The sequence below is a fragment of the Ovis canadensis genome, chromosome 3 (genome assembly GCF_042477335.2).
Source record: "Ovis canadensis isolate MfBH-ARS-UI-01 breed Bighorn chromosome 3, ARS-UI_OviCan_v2, whole genome shotgun sequence".
Classification (NCBI taxonomy): domain Eukaryota; kingdom Metazoa; phylum Chordata; class Mammalia; order Artiodactyla; family Bovidae; genus Ovis; species Ovis canadensis.
The window spans coordinates 215,251,926-215,273,495 of record NC_091247.1 but is presented as its reverse complement, the minus strand read 5'-3'; the positions used below and the strand labels follow the sequence as shown (position 1 = coordinate 215,273,495).

At 46.7% G+C, this 21,570-nt stretch overlaps 1 protein-coding gene across 3 annotated transcripts; it reads left to right on the top strand.

Annotated features, from left to right (window-relative positions):
* The first annotated feature begins 1,217 nt into the window (after positions 1-1,217).
* On the top strand, positions 1,218-21,497 carry LRRC23 (leucine rich repeat containing 23). 3 transcript variants are annotated; one of them, XM_069581367.1, is made up of 8 exons: positions 1,218-1,405; positions 14,777-14,949; positions 15,034-15,143; positions 15,548-15,801; positions 16,617-16,747; positions 18,249-18,385; positions 20,342-20,640; positions 21,192-21,497. In XM_069581367.1, the coding sequence occupies exons 2-7, from the start codon at positions 14,827-14,829 to the stop codon at positions 20,613-20,615; spliced, it is 1,029 nt and encodes a 342-aa protein (XP_069437468.1). In that variant the 5' UTR covers positions 1,218-1,405; positions 14,777-14,826; the 3' UTR covers positions 20,616-20,640; positions 21,192-21,497. The 3 variants fall into 3 exon arrangements, 2 of the variants coding, with proteins under 2 accessions (XP_069437468.1, XP_069437469.1); XR_011255313.1 differs by having other exon boundaries at positions 1,234-1,405; positions 20,114-20,640; XM_069581368.1 differs by lacking the exon at positions 1,218-1,405 and adding an exon at positions 14,088-14,283.
* The last annotated feature ends 73 nt before the right edge of the window (positions 21,498-21,570 follow it).

The window sequence follows — 21,570 nt, the reverse complement described above, 5'->3', positions numbered from 1 at the left end:
TTTATGAGCACATTCATAAAGCGTGTGGGACTGCAGAGTGGTATTGCTGCCTGTGAGCGGCAATGACAAAGCCAAGGCCTTTCTCTCTGATGTCCAACTTAGCTTCTAGGATGTAGACTGTAAAAGCAAATCAAGAAAAATACTGCAGCTACCCAGGACTTTGCATTTGAAATGCTGGAGTACAGAAGAAAAAAAAAAATTTTTTTTTTAAGGACACTGGGATTTGTATCTTTGTAGAACTCTCTGGCTTTATTAAACACACTGCTTCACTGCCTCCAGGAAAGGAGGTGGAAGAGGTGGTCACGAGCTCATTTTGTTGTTGTTCAGTCGTGTCTGACTCTTTGAGACCCCGTAGATGATAGCCTTCTTTATCCATGGGATTCCCCAGGCAAGAATACTGGAGCAGGTTGCCATTTCTGTCTCCCGGGAATCTTCCTGACCCAGGGATTGAACCCGACTCTCCTGCGTTGCAGGTGAATTCTTTACTGCTGAGGCACCAGGAAGCCCCCACAAAGTCTTTCCTTACTTTTAAACCAGGGTCTTGAGCTACTAGTTTGGAAACATAAAAGCAGTCGGGCAAGTCCCCCTCAGAAGATACCAACCTTGCTATTCTGGGGGACAGCGCTTTGGCCAATATTTCTTAGTAGTCCTGGGTAGGTTCCACCACAGATACAGCCTCATAAACGGTTGGAACATATCTGGTTTCTAAACCTGTTATGCCATCCTTGGCTAGTTGTGAAATTCTTCCATCCCAACGCCCTCTTGTCTGGCCGAAGCGTGAACTATGACAAGACTAAGTTTTTCTTTTTCCTTTTCTGCCATGTATGGCCATTGTGAGGCACCTATTTCTGCTTCATTTCTTCCAGGAATAAGTTTAGTGTGTTCTCATTCCTGATTTAAGATTCACACGTACCTTGCTGTCCCTGTAACAGCAGAAGAACCTGATGACCTGTCTTCACACATCTATTGAATCTCAATTGCACGTGTGATTTCTTGAGGTCATACTCCTGTGCCACGTTGGAGATGGCCCTCGCTAAGTAAGCCCATTTTCCTCCCAGCGCGGGAAGGAACTGCTGCTTCTTTGGGTGGGCGCCAGATGAAACTGTTAGATTGCCTTCAGGTGGGTCGTGTTATACGGAAAAGAGGCAGCTTAAAAACACTAGTTTGAAAAGCAAAACACTAGAACCGCAGTCAGGCTCAGGCCCAGGGCCAAGGGCAGAGTCCAGTCCCACCGTCGGTGGGGAGCAGTACCTGGAGATCTGCCACCCTATTTAATCTGAGAATTGGTGTGTTTGTGTGCAGACTCCCGTGCTCAGTCGTGTTCAAGTCTTTGCGACCCCTTGGACTGTTGCCCACCAGCCTCCTCGGTCCATGGAATTCTGTGGAGACACGCAAGAGTACTGCGGTGAGTTGCCATTTCCTCCTCCAGGGGAAGCTTCCCCACTCAAGGATGGAACCTGTCTCCTACACTGGCAGGTGGATTCTTTACCGCTGCGCCCCCAGGGAAGCCCTGAGAATTGTTGAGCTCACTTTAAGTGTGCCTGATGCAACCCCATCACCTCTCATTTAATCCACACAACTAAGATGGCCCAGTGTTTACAGGTTTATACACTGGGTCTCGGAAAGGCTAACCGACTTGTCTGTGACTAGAGCTGGTAAATGGCAGCGTCGGGATTCAAAAAATGAAAAGCCACTGCGCCAAACCCAAGGGTGGTGACCAAATGGCGATTGCTGGTAACGCTCCCAGCTCTCCGAGCCAGACGCGCCACCCCCGCCGCCGCCGGGGAACCGGTTATGTAACACGCGGGGGCGCGGACTCCCGGGGGCGGCGGTCACGTACGTGGCTATCTGCGCAGGCGCGGGGGCCGGGCGGCTGCAGGGGCTCGCGCGCCCCCTAGCGGCCGCAGCGGTGACGCGGTCTCCGCTCCGCCCGCTCCCAGTGTGCTGCTTTGCAGCTTCCGCCCCCGCCCACATCCCTCAGGCGTTTGATTCTGGAACATTAAGCGCCGGAACAAAGGCCCCAGGGCGGAACCGAGGGCCTTTAAGCCACGGCTGCACCTTTGGACTTCAGAGGGGAGTAAAAGAGCTGGTGCTTCCGCAGATCCGCTTATCGAGGCTAACACCCGGAGTTTTCGTACCTATTAAGGGCTCCCTTCCTCTCTCCCTCAAGAAACTGTCCTTACCTCGCCATCTCTCTCTTCTTCCTGTGGACAGTATCGCTCTATCTAGGGATCCTCACCACGGGAGAGTCTGTGACCTCCACCTGGGAGGTGGGAGGCCACAAGTCGCAGACAGCCAGGTTATGCTAAAAACTGCAGCCTAAAGGAGCTCGCCTGTTATAAAAACCACCCTCTCAAACTCTGCAAGCCTGCATCAGCCTGTCATTAAAAGTCCTGCTTGCCAAGTCAATGCCCGTTTGTTTATCATTGGTAGTTTTTAAAAGACTGGCTCAAGATTGTCTAACTTCACCTTTATGTCCCTTAAGGCCTCCACTTTCCAGTGACTCATAAGTGAGGATACCCGCTGGCTGGTCCTTCCTTTATGCCTTTATGCCTTCCTTTATGTCAGGGATTCTTAAAGTGGAGGGAGGAACAGAGAGGGGTGTCCTTAATTACTTTTGAAAAGCACATTTACCATTAGTTCTGGGGACATCCCTAGCGGTCCAGTGGTTGGGGCTCTGTGGTTCCAAGCAGGGTGCACAGGTTCAGTTTCCTGGTCAGGAAATTAGGATCCTGCATACTGTGCACGAGCCTGGCTTAAGACAGCAAATAAAGAAAAATTTAAAAGTTTCTTCAAAAAAGTTACTTAGGAACATGAAATTGTGGACTTCTCTGCTGGTCCAGTGGTTAGGGCTCTGAGATTCCACTGCAAGGAGCCAGGGTTTGACTCCCAGTCCAAGAACCAACAACCCTCACACTGTGCTGTGTGGTCACATATTAAAAAAAAAAAAAGTGCAAGCATAATTTAAAGAAAATTTTTAAAAAGTATTGAAAACTCATCACAATCTAATTATTGTACTACCTTTTGTAGTTTGCTAGGACTGCCATAACAAAAGGCTTAAGTAGTTTAAGCGACAGAAATTTATTTTCTCACAGTTCAGGGGCAATGCAAGAGCAAGGTGTCAACAGGTTTGGTTTCCCGGGAGGCCTCTGTCCTTAGCTTGTAGGAGGCTGCCTGTCTCTACGTTCTCACACTGTCCTTTTCTCTGTGTGCCTACCTCCCGTGTTCAAATATCTTCTTCTTAGGCTGATACCAGTCAGATTGGATTTGGGCCCACTCCAGTGGTCTCAGCTTAATCATCTCTTTTAAGGCCTGATCCCCAATAGAGTCACATGCTGAGGTACTGGGGGCAAGGTTTCAACCTATGAATTTGGTGATACACAATTCATCCCTTAACTGTTTTACTATTATTTATGCTCTGAAATTATTTATCTCGATTGTATCTGTATGGAGGAAACACCACATTGCGAGTTGCTAGCTTAAAATCAGTATTTATAGGAGAAAAATCAGTACCTGCTAAAAAGTAGGGCATTTTGTTCTCCCTGGAGAGCCTGTTGTTAAAGATTTACCTAAACATCACAGCTGTAGATGTTATTTTGTTTTTAGAATATAATTTGAATGTGAAAAATGGGAAATACATGTGCAAAAGATAGACTTTTTAGTTATTAGAACTAATAAGATAGGATCAATTATATACAGAGAAAAATAACTAGTTATGGCAGTGTAGCAGTAGAGCAGAAATAGCTATATATTGAATATATTACATATGGATCAATGGAAAATAATCATCCAGGATTTTATATATATATATAATGGCATTTCAAATCAGTAGGTAAGGGTAGGATTAATTATTTCTTTAAGGTGACATGCTGTATAAACAAAGTGAAAAGGAAAACATTTTCAGTATTTATAAAGAACAAAAAGTTGATGTATCTGTGTGTTGGTTTTAATACACCCCCACCAATTCTTTGATATTCTTCGCTTCATGGAGTGGAGCCTATTTCCTCTCTACTCGAGTGTGGCCTAGACTTAGTGACTAGATGCTGAAAATAGAATAAAGTGGGAGCGGTGTGTGTTATGGTATAGGGGCTTCCATCTTAGTCTCTTTCTCTCTTGAGGGAAGCCAGTTGCCTAAGTGTGAGGACATCCTATGGAGAAGTCCATGTGGTAAGGAACAGTCCCTCCAACAGCCATGTCACTGAACCATCTCCAGCCTCAGTCCATCCACTGGATAACTGTAGCCTCAGCTAAGATAGTTTTAGATTCCTGATTCACAGAAACTGATATAATAAATTCCCTAGTATGAAAAATAAATGACCCAATCAAAAAACGGGGCCAAAGAACTAAACAGACATTTCTACAAAGAAGACATACAAATGGCTAACAAACACATGAAAAGATGCTCAACATCACTCATTATCAAAGAAATGCAAATCAAAACCACAATGAGGTACCATCTCACGCGAGTCAAAATGGTTGCTATCACAAAGTCTACAAACAACACATGCTGGAGAGGGTGTGGAGAAAAAGGAACCCTCTTACACTGTTGGTGGGAATGCAAACTAGTACAGCCACTATGGAGAACAGTGTGAAGCTTCCTTAAAAAACTGGAAATAGAACTGCCATATGACCCAGCAATCCCACTTCTGGGCATACACACCAAGTAAACCAGAATTGAAAGAGACAGTGTGTACCCCAATGTTGACCGCAGCACTGTTTACAATAGCCAGGACATGGAAGCAACCTAGATGTCCATCAGCAGATGAATGGATAAGAAAGCTGTGGTACATATACACGATGGAGTATTAGCCATTAAAAATGCATTTGAATCAATTCTAATGAGGTGGATGAAAAAAACTGGAGCCTATTATACAGAATGAAGTAAGTCAGAAAGAAAAATACCAATACAGTATACTAGCACATATATATGGAATTTAGAAAGATGGTAACGATGACCCTATATGCGAGACAGCAAAAGAGACACAGATGTAAAGAACAGTCTTTTGGACTCTGTGGAAGAAGGCGAGGGTGGGATGACTTGAGAGAATAGCACTGAAACATGTATATTATTATATGTGAAACAGATAGCCAGTCCAGGTTCGATGCATGAGACAAGGTGCTTAGGGCTGGTGCGCTGGGATGACCCTGAGGGATGGGATAGAGAGGGAGGTGGGAGGGGTGTTCAGGATGGGGAACACATGTACACCCATGGCTGATTCATATCAGTGTATGGCAAAAACCACTACAATATTGTAAAGTGTCCAAGGTAAGGAGCAGCGGCTGCACTGCTGGAGCAGCTGTGAAGCGATACCCCACGTCCAAGGTAAGCGAAACCCAAGTAAGACAGTAGGTGATCCGAGAGGGCATCAGAGGGCAGACAGACTGAAACCACAATCACAGACAACTAGCCAATCTGCTCACACGGATGACAGCTTGTCTAACTTAATGAAACTAAGCCATGTTGTGTGTAGCCACCCAAGAAGGGTGGGTCATGGGGGAAAGGTCTGACAGAATGTGGTCCACTGCAGAAGGGAATGGCAAACCACTTCAGTATTCTTGCTTTGAGAACCCCATGAACAGGATGAAAAGGCAAAAAGATAGGACACTGAAAGATGAACTCCCCAGGTCGGTAGGTGCCCAATATGCTACTGGAAATCAGTGGAGAAATAACTCCAGAAAGAATGAAGGGATGGAGCCAAAGCAAAAACAACCAGTTGTGGATGGAACTGGTGATAGAAGCAAGGTCTGATGCTATAAAGAGCAATATTGCATAGGAACCTGGAATGTTGGGTCAATGAATCAGGGCAAATTGGAAGTGGTCAAACAGGAGATGGCAAGAGTGAACATCGACATTCTAGGAATCAGCAAACTAAGATGGACTAGAATGGGTGAATTTAACTTAGATGACCATTATATCTACTACTTTGGGCAGGAATCCCTTAGAAGAAATGGAGTAGCCATTATAGTCAACAAGAGTCCAAAATGCAGTACTTGGATGCAGTCTCAAAAACGACAGAATGATCTGTTCATTTCCAAGCCAACCATTCAATATCACGGTAATCCAAGTCTATGCCCCAACTAGAAACTCTGAAGATGCTAAAGTTGAACGGTTCTATGAAGACCTACAAGACCTTTTAGAAGTAATACCCCAAAAAGATGTCCTTTTCATTAAAGGGGACTGGAATGCAAAACTAGGAAGTCAAGAAACACCTGGGGTAACAGGCAAATTTGGCCTTGGAATACAGAATGAAGCAGGGCAAAGGCTAATAGAGTTTTGCCAAGAGAACACACTGGTCATAGCAAACAGCTTCTTCCAACAACACAAGAGAAGACTCTACACATGGAGATCACCAGATGGTCAACACCGAAATCAGATTGATTATATTCTTTGTAGCCAAAGATGGAGCTCTATACAGTTGGCAAAAAAAAAAAAAAAAAAGACCAGGAGCTGACTGTGCCTCAGATCATGAACTCCTTATTGCCAAATTCATACTTAAATTGAAGAAAGTGGGGAAAACCACTAGACCATTCAGGTATGACCTAAATCACGTCCCTTATGATTATACAGTGGAAGTGAGAAATAGATTTAAGGGTCTAGATCTGATAGACAGAGTGCCTGATGAATTATGGATGGAGGTTCATGACATTGTACAGGAGACAGGGAATCAAGACCATCCTCAAGAAAAAGAAATGCAAAAAAGCAAAATGGCTGTCTAAGGAGGCCTTACAAATAGCTGTGAAAAGAAGAGAGGCAAAAAGCAAAGGAGAAAAGGAAAGATGTAAGCATCTGAATACAGAGTTCCAAAGAATAGCAAGGAGAGATAAGAAAGCCTTCCTCAGTGATCAGTTCAAAAAAATAGAGGAAAACAACAGAATGGGAAAGACTCGAGATCTCTTCAAGAAAATTAGAGATACCAAGGGAATATTTCATGTAAAGATGGGCTCAATAAAGGACAGAAACGGTATGGACTTAACAGAAACAGAAGATATTAAGAAGAGGTGGCAAGAATACACAGAATAACTATATTAAAAAGATCTTCACAACCCAGATATTCACGATCGTGTGATCACTCACCTAGAGCCAGACATCCTGGAATGTGAAGTCAAGTTGGCCTTAGAAAGCATCACTATGAACAAAGCTAGTAGAGGTGATGGAATTCCAGTTGAGCTGTTTCAAATTCTAAAAGATGATGCTGTGAAAGTGCTGCACTCAATGTGTCAGCAAATCTGGAAAATTCAGCAGTGGCCACAGGACTGGAAAAGTTCATTCCAATCCCAAAGAAAGGCAATGCCAAAGAATGCTCAAATTACCACACAATTGCACTCATCTCACACGCTAGTAAAGTAATACTCAAAATTCTCCAAGCCAGGCTTCAGCAATATGTGAATCGTGAACTTCCTGATTGTTCAAGCTGGTTTTAGAAAAGGCAGAGGAACCAGAGATCAAATTGCCAACATCCGCTGGATCATGGAAAAAGCAAGAGAGTTCCAGAAAAACATCTATTTCTGCTTTATTGATTATGCCAAAGCCTTTGACTGGGTGGGTCACAATAAACTGTGGAAAATTCTGAAAGATATGGGAATACCAGACCACCTGACCTGCCTCTTGAGAAACCTATATGCAGGTCAGGAAGCAACAGTTAGAACTGGACATGGAACAACAGACTGGTTCCAAATCAGGAAAGGAGTACATCAAGGCTGTATGTTGTCACCCTGCTTATTTAACTTATATGCAGAGTACATCATGAGAAACTCTGGGCTGGAAGAAGCACAAGCTGGAATCAAGATTGCCGGGAGAAATATCAATAACCTCAGATATGCAGATGACACCACCCTTATGGCAGAAAGTGAAGAAGAACTAAAGAGCCTCTTGATGAAAGTGAAAGAGGAGAGTGAAAAAGTTGGCTTAAAGCTCAACATTCATAAAACGAAGATCATGGCATCTGGTCCCATCACTTCATGGCAAATAGATGGGGAAACAGTGTAAACAGTGGCTGACTTTATTTTGAGGGGCTCAAAAATCACTGCAGATTGTGATTGCAGCCATGAAATTAAAAGATGCTTACTCCTTGGAAGGAAAGTTATGACCAACCTAGACAGCATATTAAAAAGCAGAGACATTACTTTGTCCACAAAGGTCCATCTAGTCAAGGCCATGGTTTTTCCAGTAGTCAAGTATGGATGTGAGAGGTGGACTATAAAGAAAGCTGAGCGCCAAAGAGTTGATACTTTTGAACTGTGATGTTGGAGAAGACTCTTGAGAGTCCCTTGGACTGCAAGGAGATCCAACCAGTCCATCCTAAAGAAGATTAGTCCTGGGTGTTCATTGGAAGGACTGATGTTGAAGCTGAAACTCCAATACTTTGGCCATCTGATGCGAAGAACTGACTCATTTCAAAAGACCCTGATGCTGGGAAAGATTGAGGATGGGAGGAGAAGGGGACGGCAGAGGATGAGATGGTTGGATAGCATCACAAACTCAATGGACGTGAGTTTGGGTGGACTCTGGGAGTTGGTGATGGACAGGGAGGTCTGGCATGCTGTGGTTCATGGGGTTGCAAAGATTTGGACATGACTGAGCGACTGAACTGAACTGATTGAAGTAATTAGCCTCCAATTAAAATAAATAAATTGATTTTAGAAAATAAAATAAATTCCCTGGTAGCTCAGATGGTAAAGAATCCACCTGCAATGTAGGAGACCTGGGTTTGATCTCTGGGTTGGGAAGATTCCCTGGAGAAGAAAATGGGAACCCACTCCAGTATTCTTGCCTGGAGAATCCCAGACAGAGGAGCCTTTACGGGCCACAGTTCATTGGGTTGCAGAGTCAGACACAACTGAGTGTCTAAGCACAAGCTGCTAAAGTCCTGCAAGCCAAGTGGCTCAGCCAAAGGGGGGGCGGGGGGAAGAATTGCAACATAGATCCTCCAAATCCAGTGGCTTACCAATTTTTCTCTCGTATAAAAAATAAGTCTGGGGACTTCCATGGTGATCTTATTACTAAAACTCTGTGCTCCTCATGCAGGGGGCCCAAATTCAATTCCTGGCCAGGAAACCAGATTCCACATGCTATAACTAAGAGTTTGCATGCCACAGCCAAAGAGGTTGCATCCCACAATGAAGATGGAAGATCCTGCCTACCACCACCAAGACCTGGCTCATCCAAATAAATAAATATAAATAAATATTTAAAAAATAAGTCTGGAGATACACAGTTCAGAGCTGGTATGATAGCTTCATAATATTTTCAGTATTATCGTCTGCTTCCCACTTTTGTGGAAGATGCTTAAAATCTTTGGTCATCAGGGAAATGCAAATCAAAACCACAATGAAATACCACTTCACATCCACTAGGATAGCTACAATCAAAAACAAATAATAACAAATGTTGGCCCGGATATGGAGAAATTAGAACCCTCAAAAACTGCTGGTGGAAGTGTAATGTAGAGCAGCTACTTTGGAAAAAGCTTGGCAAGTTCCTCAAAAGGTTAAATATAGAGTTAACGTATGATCCACATACAATTCCACTTATAGCGAAAAAGCTGCCAACAAACTAAGCTAAAATATCTGAGGTCCAGTTCTGTTTGTAATAGATTTTTCAAACGAAAATAGTTTCTTCCTGGGGATTTTCATGTAACATTTTATTTCAGGCTTCTAGCAAAATGCCTGATACATAGTAAGCATTCAATATAGATATTTGAATAAATGAATGAATATATTGAAACTATAAATATTTTAAAAATGTTTAAATTATTTATTATTGGCCTCACTAGGTCCTTCTTGTTGCACTCAGGCTTTCTCTAGTTGTGGCAAGTGGGGTTGCTCTCTTGCCGTGGCTCTCCAGTTCTAGAGCACAGGCTCAGTAGTTGTGGGGCATGGGCTTAGTTGCCCAGCAGCATGTGGAATCTTCCTGGACCAGGGATTGAACCCATGTCCCTTGCATTGGCAGGCAGATTCTTAACCAGTGGACCACCAGGGAAGTCCAAAACTGTAAATATTTAATGAATGAATATTTAATGTGGCAAAGAATCATGTCCTCCTTTTGAATCCATTAATTTCAGCATCAGTTCAGTTCAGTTGCTCAGTCGTGTCCAACTCTTTGTGACTCCATGGACTGCAGCACACCAGGCCTCCCTGTCCATCACCAACTCCTGGAATTTACTCAAACTCATGTCCATTGTGTCGGTGATGCCCATCCAACTATCTTATCCTCTGTCATCCCCTTCTCCTCCCACCTTCAATCTTTCCCAGCATCAGGGTCTTTTCAAATGGGTCAGTTCTTTGAATCAGGTGGCCAAAGTATTGGAGTTTCAGCTTCAGCATCAGTCCTTCCAAAGAATATTCAGGACTGATCTCCTTTAGGATAGACTGGTTGCATTTCCTTGCAGTCCAAGGGACTCTCAAGAGTCTTCTCCAACACCACACTTCAAAAGCATCAATTCTTTGACCCTCAGCTTTCTTTATAGTCCAGTTCTCACATCCATAGAGTTCAATATTTTGATACTCAGTATTATTTTTGCATTGATATTATTTAGGTATATAACTAAGAAAAATGAAAATATACAGCTATACAAAAATTTCTACATGAATGTTCATAGTAGCATTATTCATAATAGCCAAAAAATTGAAAGGACATGTCTATCAACTGGTGAATGAAGAAATACAACAAAATCTGGTATAAACCAGATATACGATAGAATACTGTTCAGCAATTAAGCGGGCTGAAGTACTGATATGAGCTATAATACAGATGAACCTTGAAAACATGAATGAAAGAAGCCAAACACAAAGAACTACATGTTGTAAAACTTCATTTATATAAATTATTTAAGAACAGTTTTTTTTTTAATATTGCTATGATGTTTTATTAGTGGCAGTAAATTGTAACTTATTTCAGCAAGATTTATCATTAATGACAACCATATTACCTAAATATTCTGGACTGAAACAATATTTAAATAATTAAGTTATTTGCTTTATATCTGCACACATTAAAAAGCATTTTATATGATTAAATACAAAAAGACTAAAACAATTTTTCCAATCAATTTTAAGTAAAGCAGACATCACAGAGCTGAAGAATTACATATGTTGACACAGGTAAGGCTATTTTTCAATGACCAAGTATTGTTTATAAGTTAGGTGTGCGTGCTTAGTCACTAAGTTGTATCTGACTCTTTGCGACCCCATGGATGGTAGTGGGTTGCCCTTTCCTTCTCCATAAGAACAGTTCTGTTAGTAAGAAAGAAGAGAAGAATGCATATCAGGTAAGCAACTGGCAGTTTCCACCACAATTAAAATTCAAATCATAAAGAGCTCCTACAAAGCAATTTTAAAAATTAGTGAATGACTCAGGAGCATGAGAAAGGACATGACAAAGAATTTTGTAAAATAAATACAGACAAATACATAGACATATATTAATAAAAAGAAACAACCTCACTGACAATCAAATATACAAATTAAAATAATAATTTTGTGGCTATTTGATAATGGCTATTATCAGAAAGGGTCTTCCCTGGTGACTCAGCAGTAAAGAATCTACCTGCCAATGCAGGAGACAGGGGTTTCATCCCTGGGTCCGGAAGATCACCTGAAGAAGAAAATGGCAACCCACTCCAGTATTCTTCCCTGGAAAATCCCATGGACAGAGTAACCTGGAGGGCTACGGTCCATGGGATCACAGAGTCTGACATGACTGAGCAACTAAACAGCAGCACTCCTTGGGGGTGGCCATGTTTATCCTTATTTCATAAATGTGAAAATGAAATCTCAGTAAAATGATACAATGTGCTGAGGCACCCAGCTATTGAGTGGTAGAGTAAGTTTGGAACCTGGTGACTCTGACTTTAAAACCTTGCTGGTATCATGATCATGACAAACTGTGGAAAGCTCTTAGAGAAGTGGGAATACCAGACCATCTTACCTGTCTCCTGAGAAACCTGTATGCAGGTCAAGACGCAACAGTTAGAACCCTGTATGGAGCAACTGATTAGTTCACGATGGAGAAAGGATTACTACAGGGCTGTCTGCTGTCACCGTTTGTTTAACCTATATGCTGAGCACATCCTGAGAAATGCCAGGCTGGATGAGTTACAAGCTGGAATCAAGATAGGTGGGAGAAATATCAGATATGCAGATGATACAACTCTAATGCTAGAAAGCGAAGAGGGACTAAAGAGCCTCTTGATGAGGGCGAAGGAGGAGAGTGAGAGCCGGCTTAAGACTAAAGATTAAAAAAAAACTAAGATAATGGCATCCGGCCCCATTACTTCATGGCAAACAGAAGGGGAAAAGGTAGAAGTAGTGACAGATTTCCTCTTCTTGGGCTCCAAAATCACTGTGGTCAGTGACTGCAGCCATGAAATCAGAAGATGATTGCTTTTTGGCAGGAAAGTGATGACAAACCTAGATAGTATGTTGAAAAGCAGACACATTATTCTGCCAACAAAGGTCCAAATAGTCAAGGCTGTGGTCTGCCCAGTGGCTACGTACAGTTTTGAGAACTAGACCGTAAAGAAGGAAGAATGCCAAAGAATTGATGCCTTCAAACTGTGGTGCTGGAGAAGACTCTTGAAAGTCCCTTGGACAGCAGGGAGATCAAACCAGTCAATCTTAAGGGAGATCAACCCTGAATGCTCACTGGGAGGACTGATGCTGAAGCTGAAGCTCCAGTATTTTGGTCATAGGATGTGCATAGATGACTCATTGGAAAAGTCCCTGATGCTGGGAACAATGGAGGGCAGGAGAAGAGGGCATCAGAGGATGCAATGACTGGATGGCATCACTGATGCCATGAACATGAACATGGGCAAACTCTGGGAGATGGTGAGGGACAAGGAAGCCTGGTGTGCTGCAGTACACGGGGTTGCAAAGAGTTGTACAACAACAACAAGGAGTACCATGATACTAAGTGAACAGGACAGGGCAGGAGGTGATATTTCCCGATTTTCAACTCACCACAATCTCCATCAGACTGCTTTTCCTGTTATATAGTCTGTAAGTTAACAATCACATGGTATCTTACCTTGTGACCTTGCCGTATCTACATCAGATTCTACAGGATTGATAACATGCCCCCTCCCCCTAGGTAGGAATTGTGTCATAAATATTAATCTCCCTGAGCCTTAGTTTCCTCTTCTACCAAGTAGCTATCTCACAGGACTGGGGTGGAGATTCAGTAGCACTTGCAAAGGCATCTCACGTGCTGTCTGGCACAAGCGCTCCAGAAATATTTGTTGCATCTCAAGCTCTCTTTGCAATCTCCTTCAACAAGTCACACAGACTGAGTGCCTGGGTGTGGCTGTATTGGTTCTTGTCGATGACGATGTTAATGATCTTAGTTTCCGAACCAGGGATCAAACCTGTGCCCCTTGCAGTGGAAGTGCAGAGTCTTAACCACTGAACCACCAGGGAAATCTCTCGATTATTATTTATATGACTGTGTTGGATGAGGATTATTATCCTAGGCTCCTGTTGGATTTTCTCCCTTCATATCACACAAAAGGTTTGCATCAAATGATGAGGATAGAATGGTCCCACGCTGGATTCAGCAATCCATAGAGTGCTTCAGCATAAGTCATACTCTTCTTACTCCATCTCTATCAGTTGGTACCCATAAACCTATTTTACAGATGGGAAAAGTGGAGTCTTAGGTAAATTGCTGGTAAATTGCTAGTAAATTGCAGATCTGTCAAGACTCCAACACAGAGCTTAAGATAACACTGGGCCTGGGCTCCTTCCATTCCATGAAGCCACCTGCCAAACGTCTACTTGAAAATAATCAATGGGTGGGACCTATGAGAAGGTGGGGGAACCAGATCTTGGTATTTCTAGCTCTCGGTATTTGTCCACCTTTTGCTTCAGGGAATGAGTTACTTTTGAATTCACAGTATTCCTGCATTGAGGTAGTCTAGTTCCTTAAGGTCTCAGGTGACTTACTGGCTAGCCCCGCCCTCTGCCCCCTCCCCTCAGTGTACTAAGTAAGTCACGCCCACTGGCTTTTTAGCCCTGGGCCAATTACCGCGCCCCATCCGGGTTCCTAGGACTGGGAACCGGGGCTCGTCACCGGGCAACTACTGGTCCACAGGCTTCGCGGCGGATTTTCAGTTTGGTTATTCGCAGCTCCTCTCAACGGCTACCAGCTGCGGGAGCCTAGTGCCCGGTCCCCCGTTGCCATAACAGCAGTATACAACGCCTCCTTCTCTCTTGCCCTCTACCAGACAGCCCTTCTTTCTCGGGGCCAGACCTCTCCACGACAGCTTCTGGTTGAGCAGAACCAGGGTCTGTGTCCCTTCTGCCAAAGAGGATTGAGGGGGAGGGTTGGAGCCTGCATGCCCAGCTGGTGTCCAGGAGGGGACAGGGAAACGTGGGATGGGAGAGTTAGAAGAAACGACTCGGGCAGGGGTCAGGGATGGAAAGGGAGGGGAAGTGAGGTCGGTAGGGGATTCTGGAGAAGAAGATGGCTTCAGGCAGAAGTGGAAAGAACTGGCGAAAGGGGAGTCCAGGAAGCTGGACAACTAGCTGGTGGAGGAGTTGGAGCCACTGAGAGGGGCAGAAAATGTCGTGGGGGCCTCGGAGAGCATCCAAGGGGAAGGCATCCTTGGTGGGAAGTATGAAATGGAGGTTGGGAGTCAAAATGCGATGTTCACAGGGATGAGGAAAGAAGCATGGCTGGCAGGAGATCTGGGAGGGTGGTGATAGGGTGATGGAAGGGGTACCCATTAATGGAGGTGAGGGAGGAAGCATTGGCTAACACTGAGATCATCTCTCTCAGGGCGAGGACCCAGCCTGATCTGACTCCAGAGCCTTCAGCAGGGAAGACAAATGTCAGATGAAGATGACCTGGAAGACTTTGAGCCAGACCAGGATGATCTGGAAAGGGAAGATGATGACAAGGAGACAGAGGAGTGGGAGGACTACAGGAAGGAGGGAGAGGAGTCCGAGGATGTGAGAACTTGGAAACGGAGGGGTCTGGGCTTAAGGGCTGGGGTTGGGCTGGAAAGGCAAGCCTGAGTCCGCTTCCTCCTGCAGTGGATATCCACACCCCTCACAGAGGACATGATGAAGGAAGGGCTTTCTCTGCTCTGCAAGACGGGTAATGGACTGGCTCATGCTTACGTCAAGCTGGAGATTAAAGACAGGTGTGTTTATGGGGGACCAGAAGCGGGCCGAGGTTGTGGGGCCTAGTCTCCTTTCTCACCCTCCATCATGGGTGTTTTGGCTGAGTTTGGATCTCTGTCATCCTGGGCCAGCTAAGAGGGAAGGATAGAGTCTACTTCTCAGGACGCTGTGACCCCCTGCATCAGAGCTGGCCTGCGGCATTGGAGGCCGTAAGGGGATAGGGTGGGGTGGAGATTCCAGCTGGACTCTCGCATGTCCTTCAGAGTTGAGAGCCCACCCACCTTCTGCTTCCCCTCCCCGACTCGCCCATCTGTTAGTCGCTCTTCTCTCCACTCTAAGCCATCTTCACGCTGCCCTCTGCTTTAGCACCTCTGACAGCCCTTGCTGGATTCTTAACCCTGACCTGGCCTCTACCACCTCCTAGGGATCTGACAGACATCCACCTCTTGCGTTCCTACATCCATCTGCGATACGTGGATGTTTCTGAAAACCACTTGACAGATTTGTCCCCACTCAATTACCTCACCCACCTGCTCTGGCTCAAGGCCGATGGCAACCAGCTTCGGAGTGCCGCGCTGAACGAACTGCCCTACCTGCAGATCGCCAGCTTTGCCTACAACCAGATCACCGACATGGAGGGCATCTCTCATCCTCGTCTGGCCAGCCTGGATCTCAAAGGTGGGGCCTTAGGATGGGCCTCGCACAATTCCTTTCTTGCCTGGGGCCAATAGCAGTGGGCAGCATGGCCCTTGGCTGTGCGACATAGCAACCTACATTATTCACTCCCTCGTTCAGACACCCGTGGTGGTTCACGATGACAGTTCTATGTGCTGGAGATGTAGGAGTGAACAAAACAAAGAAATTCCCTATTCTTGCATAGCTTACGTTCTAGTCGGGGAAGGCAGGCAATCATCGATGATCACAATAGTTAATTTTATTTATTTTTTGGCCGGCGCCATGCAGCATTCAGGATCATAGTTCCCCAAGTAGGGATCGAACCAGTGCCCCTGAGTGGAAGTGTGGCGTCTTAACCACTGAACCACCAGGGAAGTCCCAACGATCACAATAAAGAAGTAAATTTTTATAAAGTACGTTAAAAGGAGATAAGCGCTAAAAAAGAACAAAAAAATAAAAGGAGAAAAGTACAATGGAAAAAATAGATCAGGGTAAAGGAAATGGGTGGGGGGAGGTGGCGATTTCAAACAGGTTGGCTAGGACAAATGTCATTGGGAAGTTGACACCTAAGCGAAGACTTGAAGGAGGAGAGGGAGTTAGCTGTATGGATTGTGGGGCACGCCTCATTCATGCCTCAAAGACTTAGGTGGGCACATCCCTTGGGCCCTTGGATCCCATCGCCCCAAGGCCCTGTGGGTGTTACATCTGGAGGTGGCCCTCCTTCGTATCCACCTGGCATTAGAGAAGGTGATGCAGAGGCTCTATTGCTGAACACTCAGGGTGGCCCTCTGAACCCTTCACACCCTCCTTCTCCTCAGGGAACCGCATCCACATGGTGACAGGTTTGGATCCCCAAAAACTGATCAGCCTGCACACGCTGGAGCTTCGGGGGAACCAACTGAATAGCACCCAGGGAATCAACCTCCCTAAGCTGAAGAACCTCTTCCTGGTAGCGCCCTGGGTCACAGGGTGGTGGGTTCTGGAAAAGGGGCACTGTCCTGGGGGGCCAGGATACCAGCTTTTTGTAGGTGGTTTAGTTGCCAAGTGGTGTCTGACTCTTGCAATGCTACGGACAGAGGAGTTGGCCAGGCTCCTCTGTCCATGAGATTTTCCAGGTAAGAATACTGGAGTGGGTTGCCATATCCTCCTCTAGGGGATATATCCTCCTTCCCGACCCAGGGATCAAATCCTCTTCTGCACTGCAGGTGGAGTCTTTACCACTGAGTCACCAGGGAAGCCTGGCTTCTAGTGGACTCACCTACTAACTTCATCCTTATGATAACTGACATTATTTCCAAACACCAAGCGTTTGCTGTGAGGATGCAAAATCCAAATAGACAAGGTGTTCACCAATTAACAGGGCTAACAATACACAGCGTGTGGATGACATAGAGACAGTTTGCTTTGATATAGGTTGGGACACCATGTGCATAACTGAGGTGCAGACATCAGGCTAAGGCGGCCACTTAGGTGTCTAGTCTTTTAATTTTTTTTTGGCTGGGCCACACGGCATGTGGCTCTTAGTTCCCCAAACTGGGCTCAAACCTGTGTTTCCTGCGCTGGGAGTCTTAACCACTGGACCACCAGGAAAGGTCCTGTGTCTAGTCTTTTAAGCCCTTGAGCTTCTTCATTCCAAAATGCTGCTGAAGCCATGTCTCCTTGGTGGAGCAGTGAGGCTTTTGGGCTGGGGGGTAGTGGGGGTGGGTTGAAGCATCTCCTTCATCAGAGGTGGCTGTGGTGGGCTGGATAGTAGGGTTTACTGCTAACCTTTCTCTTGGTTGAAAGCTTCTCCGGGATTCTTTGCTATCTACATGGATCTCTACTCACCTCCACTCCCCTTTCTCACCCTCTCTACCTCTTAGATTTGCTGTTTTGCAAATCTAAGTAAAGAATCTGCCTGCAATGTGGGAAGCCTGGGTTTGATCCCTGGATGGGGAAGATCCCCTGGAGAAGGGCATGGCAACCCACTCTAGTATTCTTGCCTGGAGGATCCTCATGGACAGAAGAGCCAGGTGGGCTACAGTCCAGGGGGTCTCAAAGAGTTAGACACAACTGAGTGACTGGCATGCACACACACACACACACAATTCATTATTGGCTGTGCGGGGTCTTCATTGCTTTACTCCAGTTGCCACGAGCAGGGGCTACTCTCTAGTTGTGGTGCAAGGGCTTCTCACTGTGGTGGCTTCTCTTGTGGAGCACAGGCTCTAGGGTGCCTGGGCTCAGTAGTTGTTGTTCCCAGGCTCTAGAGCACAGACTCAGTAGCTGTGGCAGGTGGGCTAAGTTGCTCTGCAGCATGTGGGGTCTTCTCTGATCTATGTCTCCTGCACTGGCAGGCAGATTCTTTACCACTGAGCTACCAGGGAAGCCCTGCCACATCTCTTTCTGATTTCTCTTCCTCTTCCCCCCTGCCCCCCTTTCCCAATCTATCTACTGTATCCTGGGTCTAGGCCCAGAACATGTTGAAGAAGGTGGAAGGCTTGGAGAACCTAAGCAATCTCACTACCTTGCATCTTCGAGACAACCAGATTGAGACTCTGAGTGGTTTCTCCAAGGAAATGAAATCATTGCAGTACCTCAACCTAAGGTATGCATCCCTCCAGGCCCACCTCGCCCCTACCCCTGGAGCCACTTTGGACCTTGCGTTCTTCTCCGGTCCGAGTCCCCCAGTTCCAGCCCACTCACAGATTCTCCCCTCATCCTCTGTCCTCATCCCTCCTTTCCTGACTGTCTTCTGCATCAGTCTTAAATGCATGCAGCACTGGAACCTTTGTAGCCCGAGACTCCTGAATCCTATTCATTCCACTCACATACTGAGAATGTGCTATGGGCCAGGCCTTGTGCTGTGCTGGGAACCATCTGAAGGAATCAGAGATGGTTCCTGTTCTCAAGGTACTCACAGTCTAGCTCCATCCCATATAAGTTTCCACTGCTCTTCTCCATCTCCTGAGCCCCAATTCCCCTTCTGATTTCCAGCCTCTCTTCTCCTGAGTCTCCCCTGTAAGGGATGGCCCCATCTGATTTCAAACCCAAGGTGTGCTCAGATTTGAGGCAAGGGGAGTCATTAGAAGAAAATCTCTAGATGGAAAGGCACTGAGGATCAGGTGAGACTTTACTGCAGCAGCTCCTGCAAAGATGTAAGGAAATTGCCTGTTTAGTCACCAAGGCCAAATCTTCTTTGAGGACAGCAGTGGAAAGAGAGTCTCCGAGTAAGGAGTGGTGGTTGTACCTTGAAGCCCAGAGTTCTGCCCTGACTCCTAGAATTAGCTCTGCCACCCTGGTCTGTGCCACCTGTGCCATCTTGGTACAGTGGAGGGTGTATTGTTTGCCTGTCAATGGTATGCATGCTAAGTTGGTTTAGCTGAGACCCCGTGGACTGTAGTTTGCCAGGCTCCTCTGTCCATGGGATTTCCCAGGCAAGAATACTGAAGTGGGTTGCCATTTCCTTCTGCAGTTAATGGTATAGATAGGGATAATGGACCGTCCTCAGTGGCTATTAACCAGGGGTGTTTGGAAGTAAGTGTAGGAGGGAGGGTTTGTCTCAGTGACTGGGAGGAGCCTCTGGGGCCAGAGACCTGAAAACAAGGACAGTCCAGCACACACTGCATATTATACTCCCCACAAGAAACACTGTGCGTGGTTCAGCCCCTTCTTTGAGATAGGGCTGAAACATTTAAGCCTGATTTCACAAAGCTGTGAGCCAAGAGCATGAACATAAACACAGAGTACCATACAATGGGGGCTTCCCCAGTGGCTCAATGGTAAAGAATCTGCACAGGTTCGATACCTGGGTCAGGAAGATCCCCTGGAGAAGGGCACAGCAATCCACTCCAGTATTCTTGCCTGGGAAATCCCATGGATAGAGGAGGCGGGTGGGCTACAGTTCATGGGGTCACCAAGAGTTGGACACGACTGAGTGACTAACACACACTTGAGTTTCCTATAAAATGAAGCTGAGGTTAGGACCTGCCCCTCAGGGTGATCGTGAAAATGTCTGTAGCTGAAACAGAGATGGTGGACCACTGAGGGGGGAATAGCTGAAGCAACTGAGCATGCATGCATGCACAGTACAATGAGGTGCTTTGGGGGGAAGCTTATTTTTTGGGCTCCTTCCTGTGGGAGCACCCAGACAGCACCGTCTCCATGAGCTTAGAGCCCAGTTTCTTCTTCGCTGGCTCTGGTCCCACCGTCTAACCTCTCTGGTTAGATGGAAGCCTGTCCTTCCGTCTAACAAGGGAAGATTCGTCTAACGAGGGAGATTCCTCCCTCATCTTCAGCTACAAGACAGGGTTGAGACCTAGGTTTGCTGTTCCAGGAGACACACGACACATTACAGAACAGACTGTGGCACTGAGGGTTCCCCAGGGTGGAACAGACTGGAGCAGGGTTGCCCAGCACCTGTGTCTGCAGCAAATCCGGCCAGTCCATGGAGGCTGTGTTTCTAGAGGAACTGTAGGAGATTCCGCCATGTGAGGCCCCAGGCCTGGCAGCTGGCCTCTGACACCCACGTTCCCTGGTGAACCCCTCCTGCCTATACCGGCAGGGGCAACATGGTGGCCGACCTGGGGGAGCTTGCCAAGCTGCGGGACCTACCCAGGCTGCGAGCCTTGGTGCTGCTGGACAATCCATGCACCGATGAGAACGACTACCGCCAGGAGGCCCTGGTACAGATTCCTCATCTGGAGCGCCTGGACAAGGAATTCTATGAGGAGGAGGAGCGGGCTGAGGCCGAGGAGATCCGGCAGAGGATGAAAGAGGAGCAGGAGCAGGAGGCCGAGGTCGAACCTGAGTCGGAACTGGACCAGTCATCCACCTAGCCAGTTCCCTTGGCCTCCAAAGACAGTAAGGAAGGGGGCGGGAAGGCAGGAAGACCGGCTGAGGAGCTGCGGTAGGGAGGAGGTGGCTGGGGAAGGCAGAGGCAAGGAGAAGACTTGGGGAGACCTGGGTTAGGAGTCTTGGGTGTCTCACAGAGAGGAGAAAGAACCAGAAGGGCCTGGGAGGAGCTGAGAGAGGCAGAGGTGATATATCAGAAAGCCTGAGAAGTAAGCCCCGAGAATGGGGTGGCAGGCAGAGATGAGTGTGTGGCTGGGCAACCACACCTGATGGAAAGGCTGGGTCAGGGGCTTTGGTGGGGTGGGTTGGAGGCAGCGTCTGAGGACTGGGCCTAGGGAAGAAGGCAGGAGAAGAAAATCCTGTACTAAAGAGCCGAGGCAAAAAATGACAGGACAGGGGCAGAAGGAGGAAAGGAGGGCAGAAGGAGGTGGAAAGAGACAGGCTGTGAGCCCAGGGAAGGGTGGCAGCTGGCACTTCAGTGGGGCAGAGGCGGGGTGTGTGGTGGGGGGAGTGGGGGGTTGCAGGTGCCCAGAGGCTTGGCTTCTACCTTCTTCCTCCAGGTGATCAGGGGAACGCTGGCCCCCCAAACTGAGAAGACCCCAGTCAGGGGGCGCCCCACACTTACACCCCCCCTCATCTGGAGACAGGAAGATGCCCACTCTTGTCCCAGACCTAGGAATTCATCACAGCGTGCCGCCCAGTCTCCTCACAGGCATCTGGGCAGCGGTGACTAGGCGGCAAGCAGCCCCGGGGGCAGGTCTGGAGGGAGCCAGGCCTGGATAGGCCCCGGGTGCTGCGTGAAGCATCTGCGGAGGAGCCTGGGTGTGAGGAACAGTTCGCTTTTCCAATAAAGAGACATTGGGATACTTTGGTGTCTGATTCGGTTTGTGAGACACTTGAGTCCTCCTTGGGCTTTCCTGGCTGATCACTGGCGTGAGG

Coding starts and splice junctions, on each gene's coding strand:
- LRRC23 (XM_069581367.1), top strand. CDS start 14,827: ATGTCAGATGAAGATGACCTGGAAGACTTTGAGCCAGACCAGGATGAT. Junction 16,748..18,248: donor AGCTGAAGAACCTCTTCCTG/GTAGCGCCCTGG, acceptor TCCTGGGTCTAG/GCCCAGAACATGTTGAAGAA. Junction 18,386..20,341: donor TTGCAGTACCTCAACCTAAG/GTATGCATCCCT, acceptor CTATACCGGCAG/GGGCAACATGGTGGCCGACC.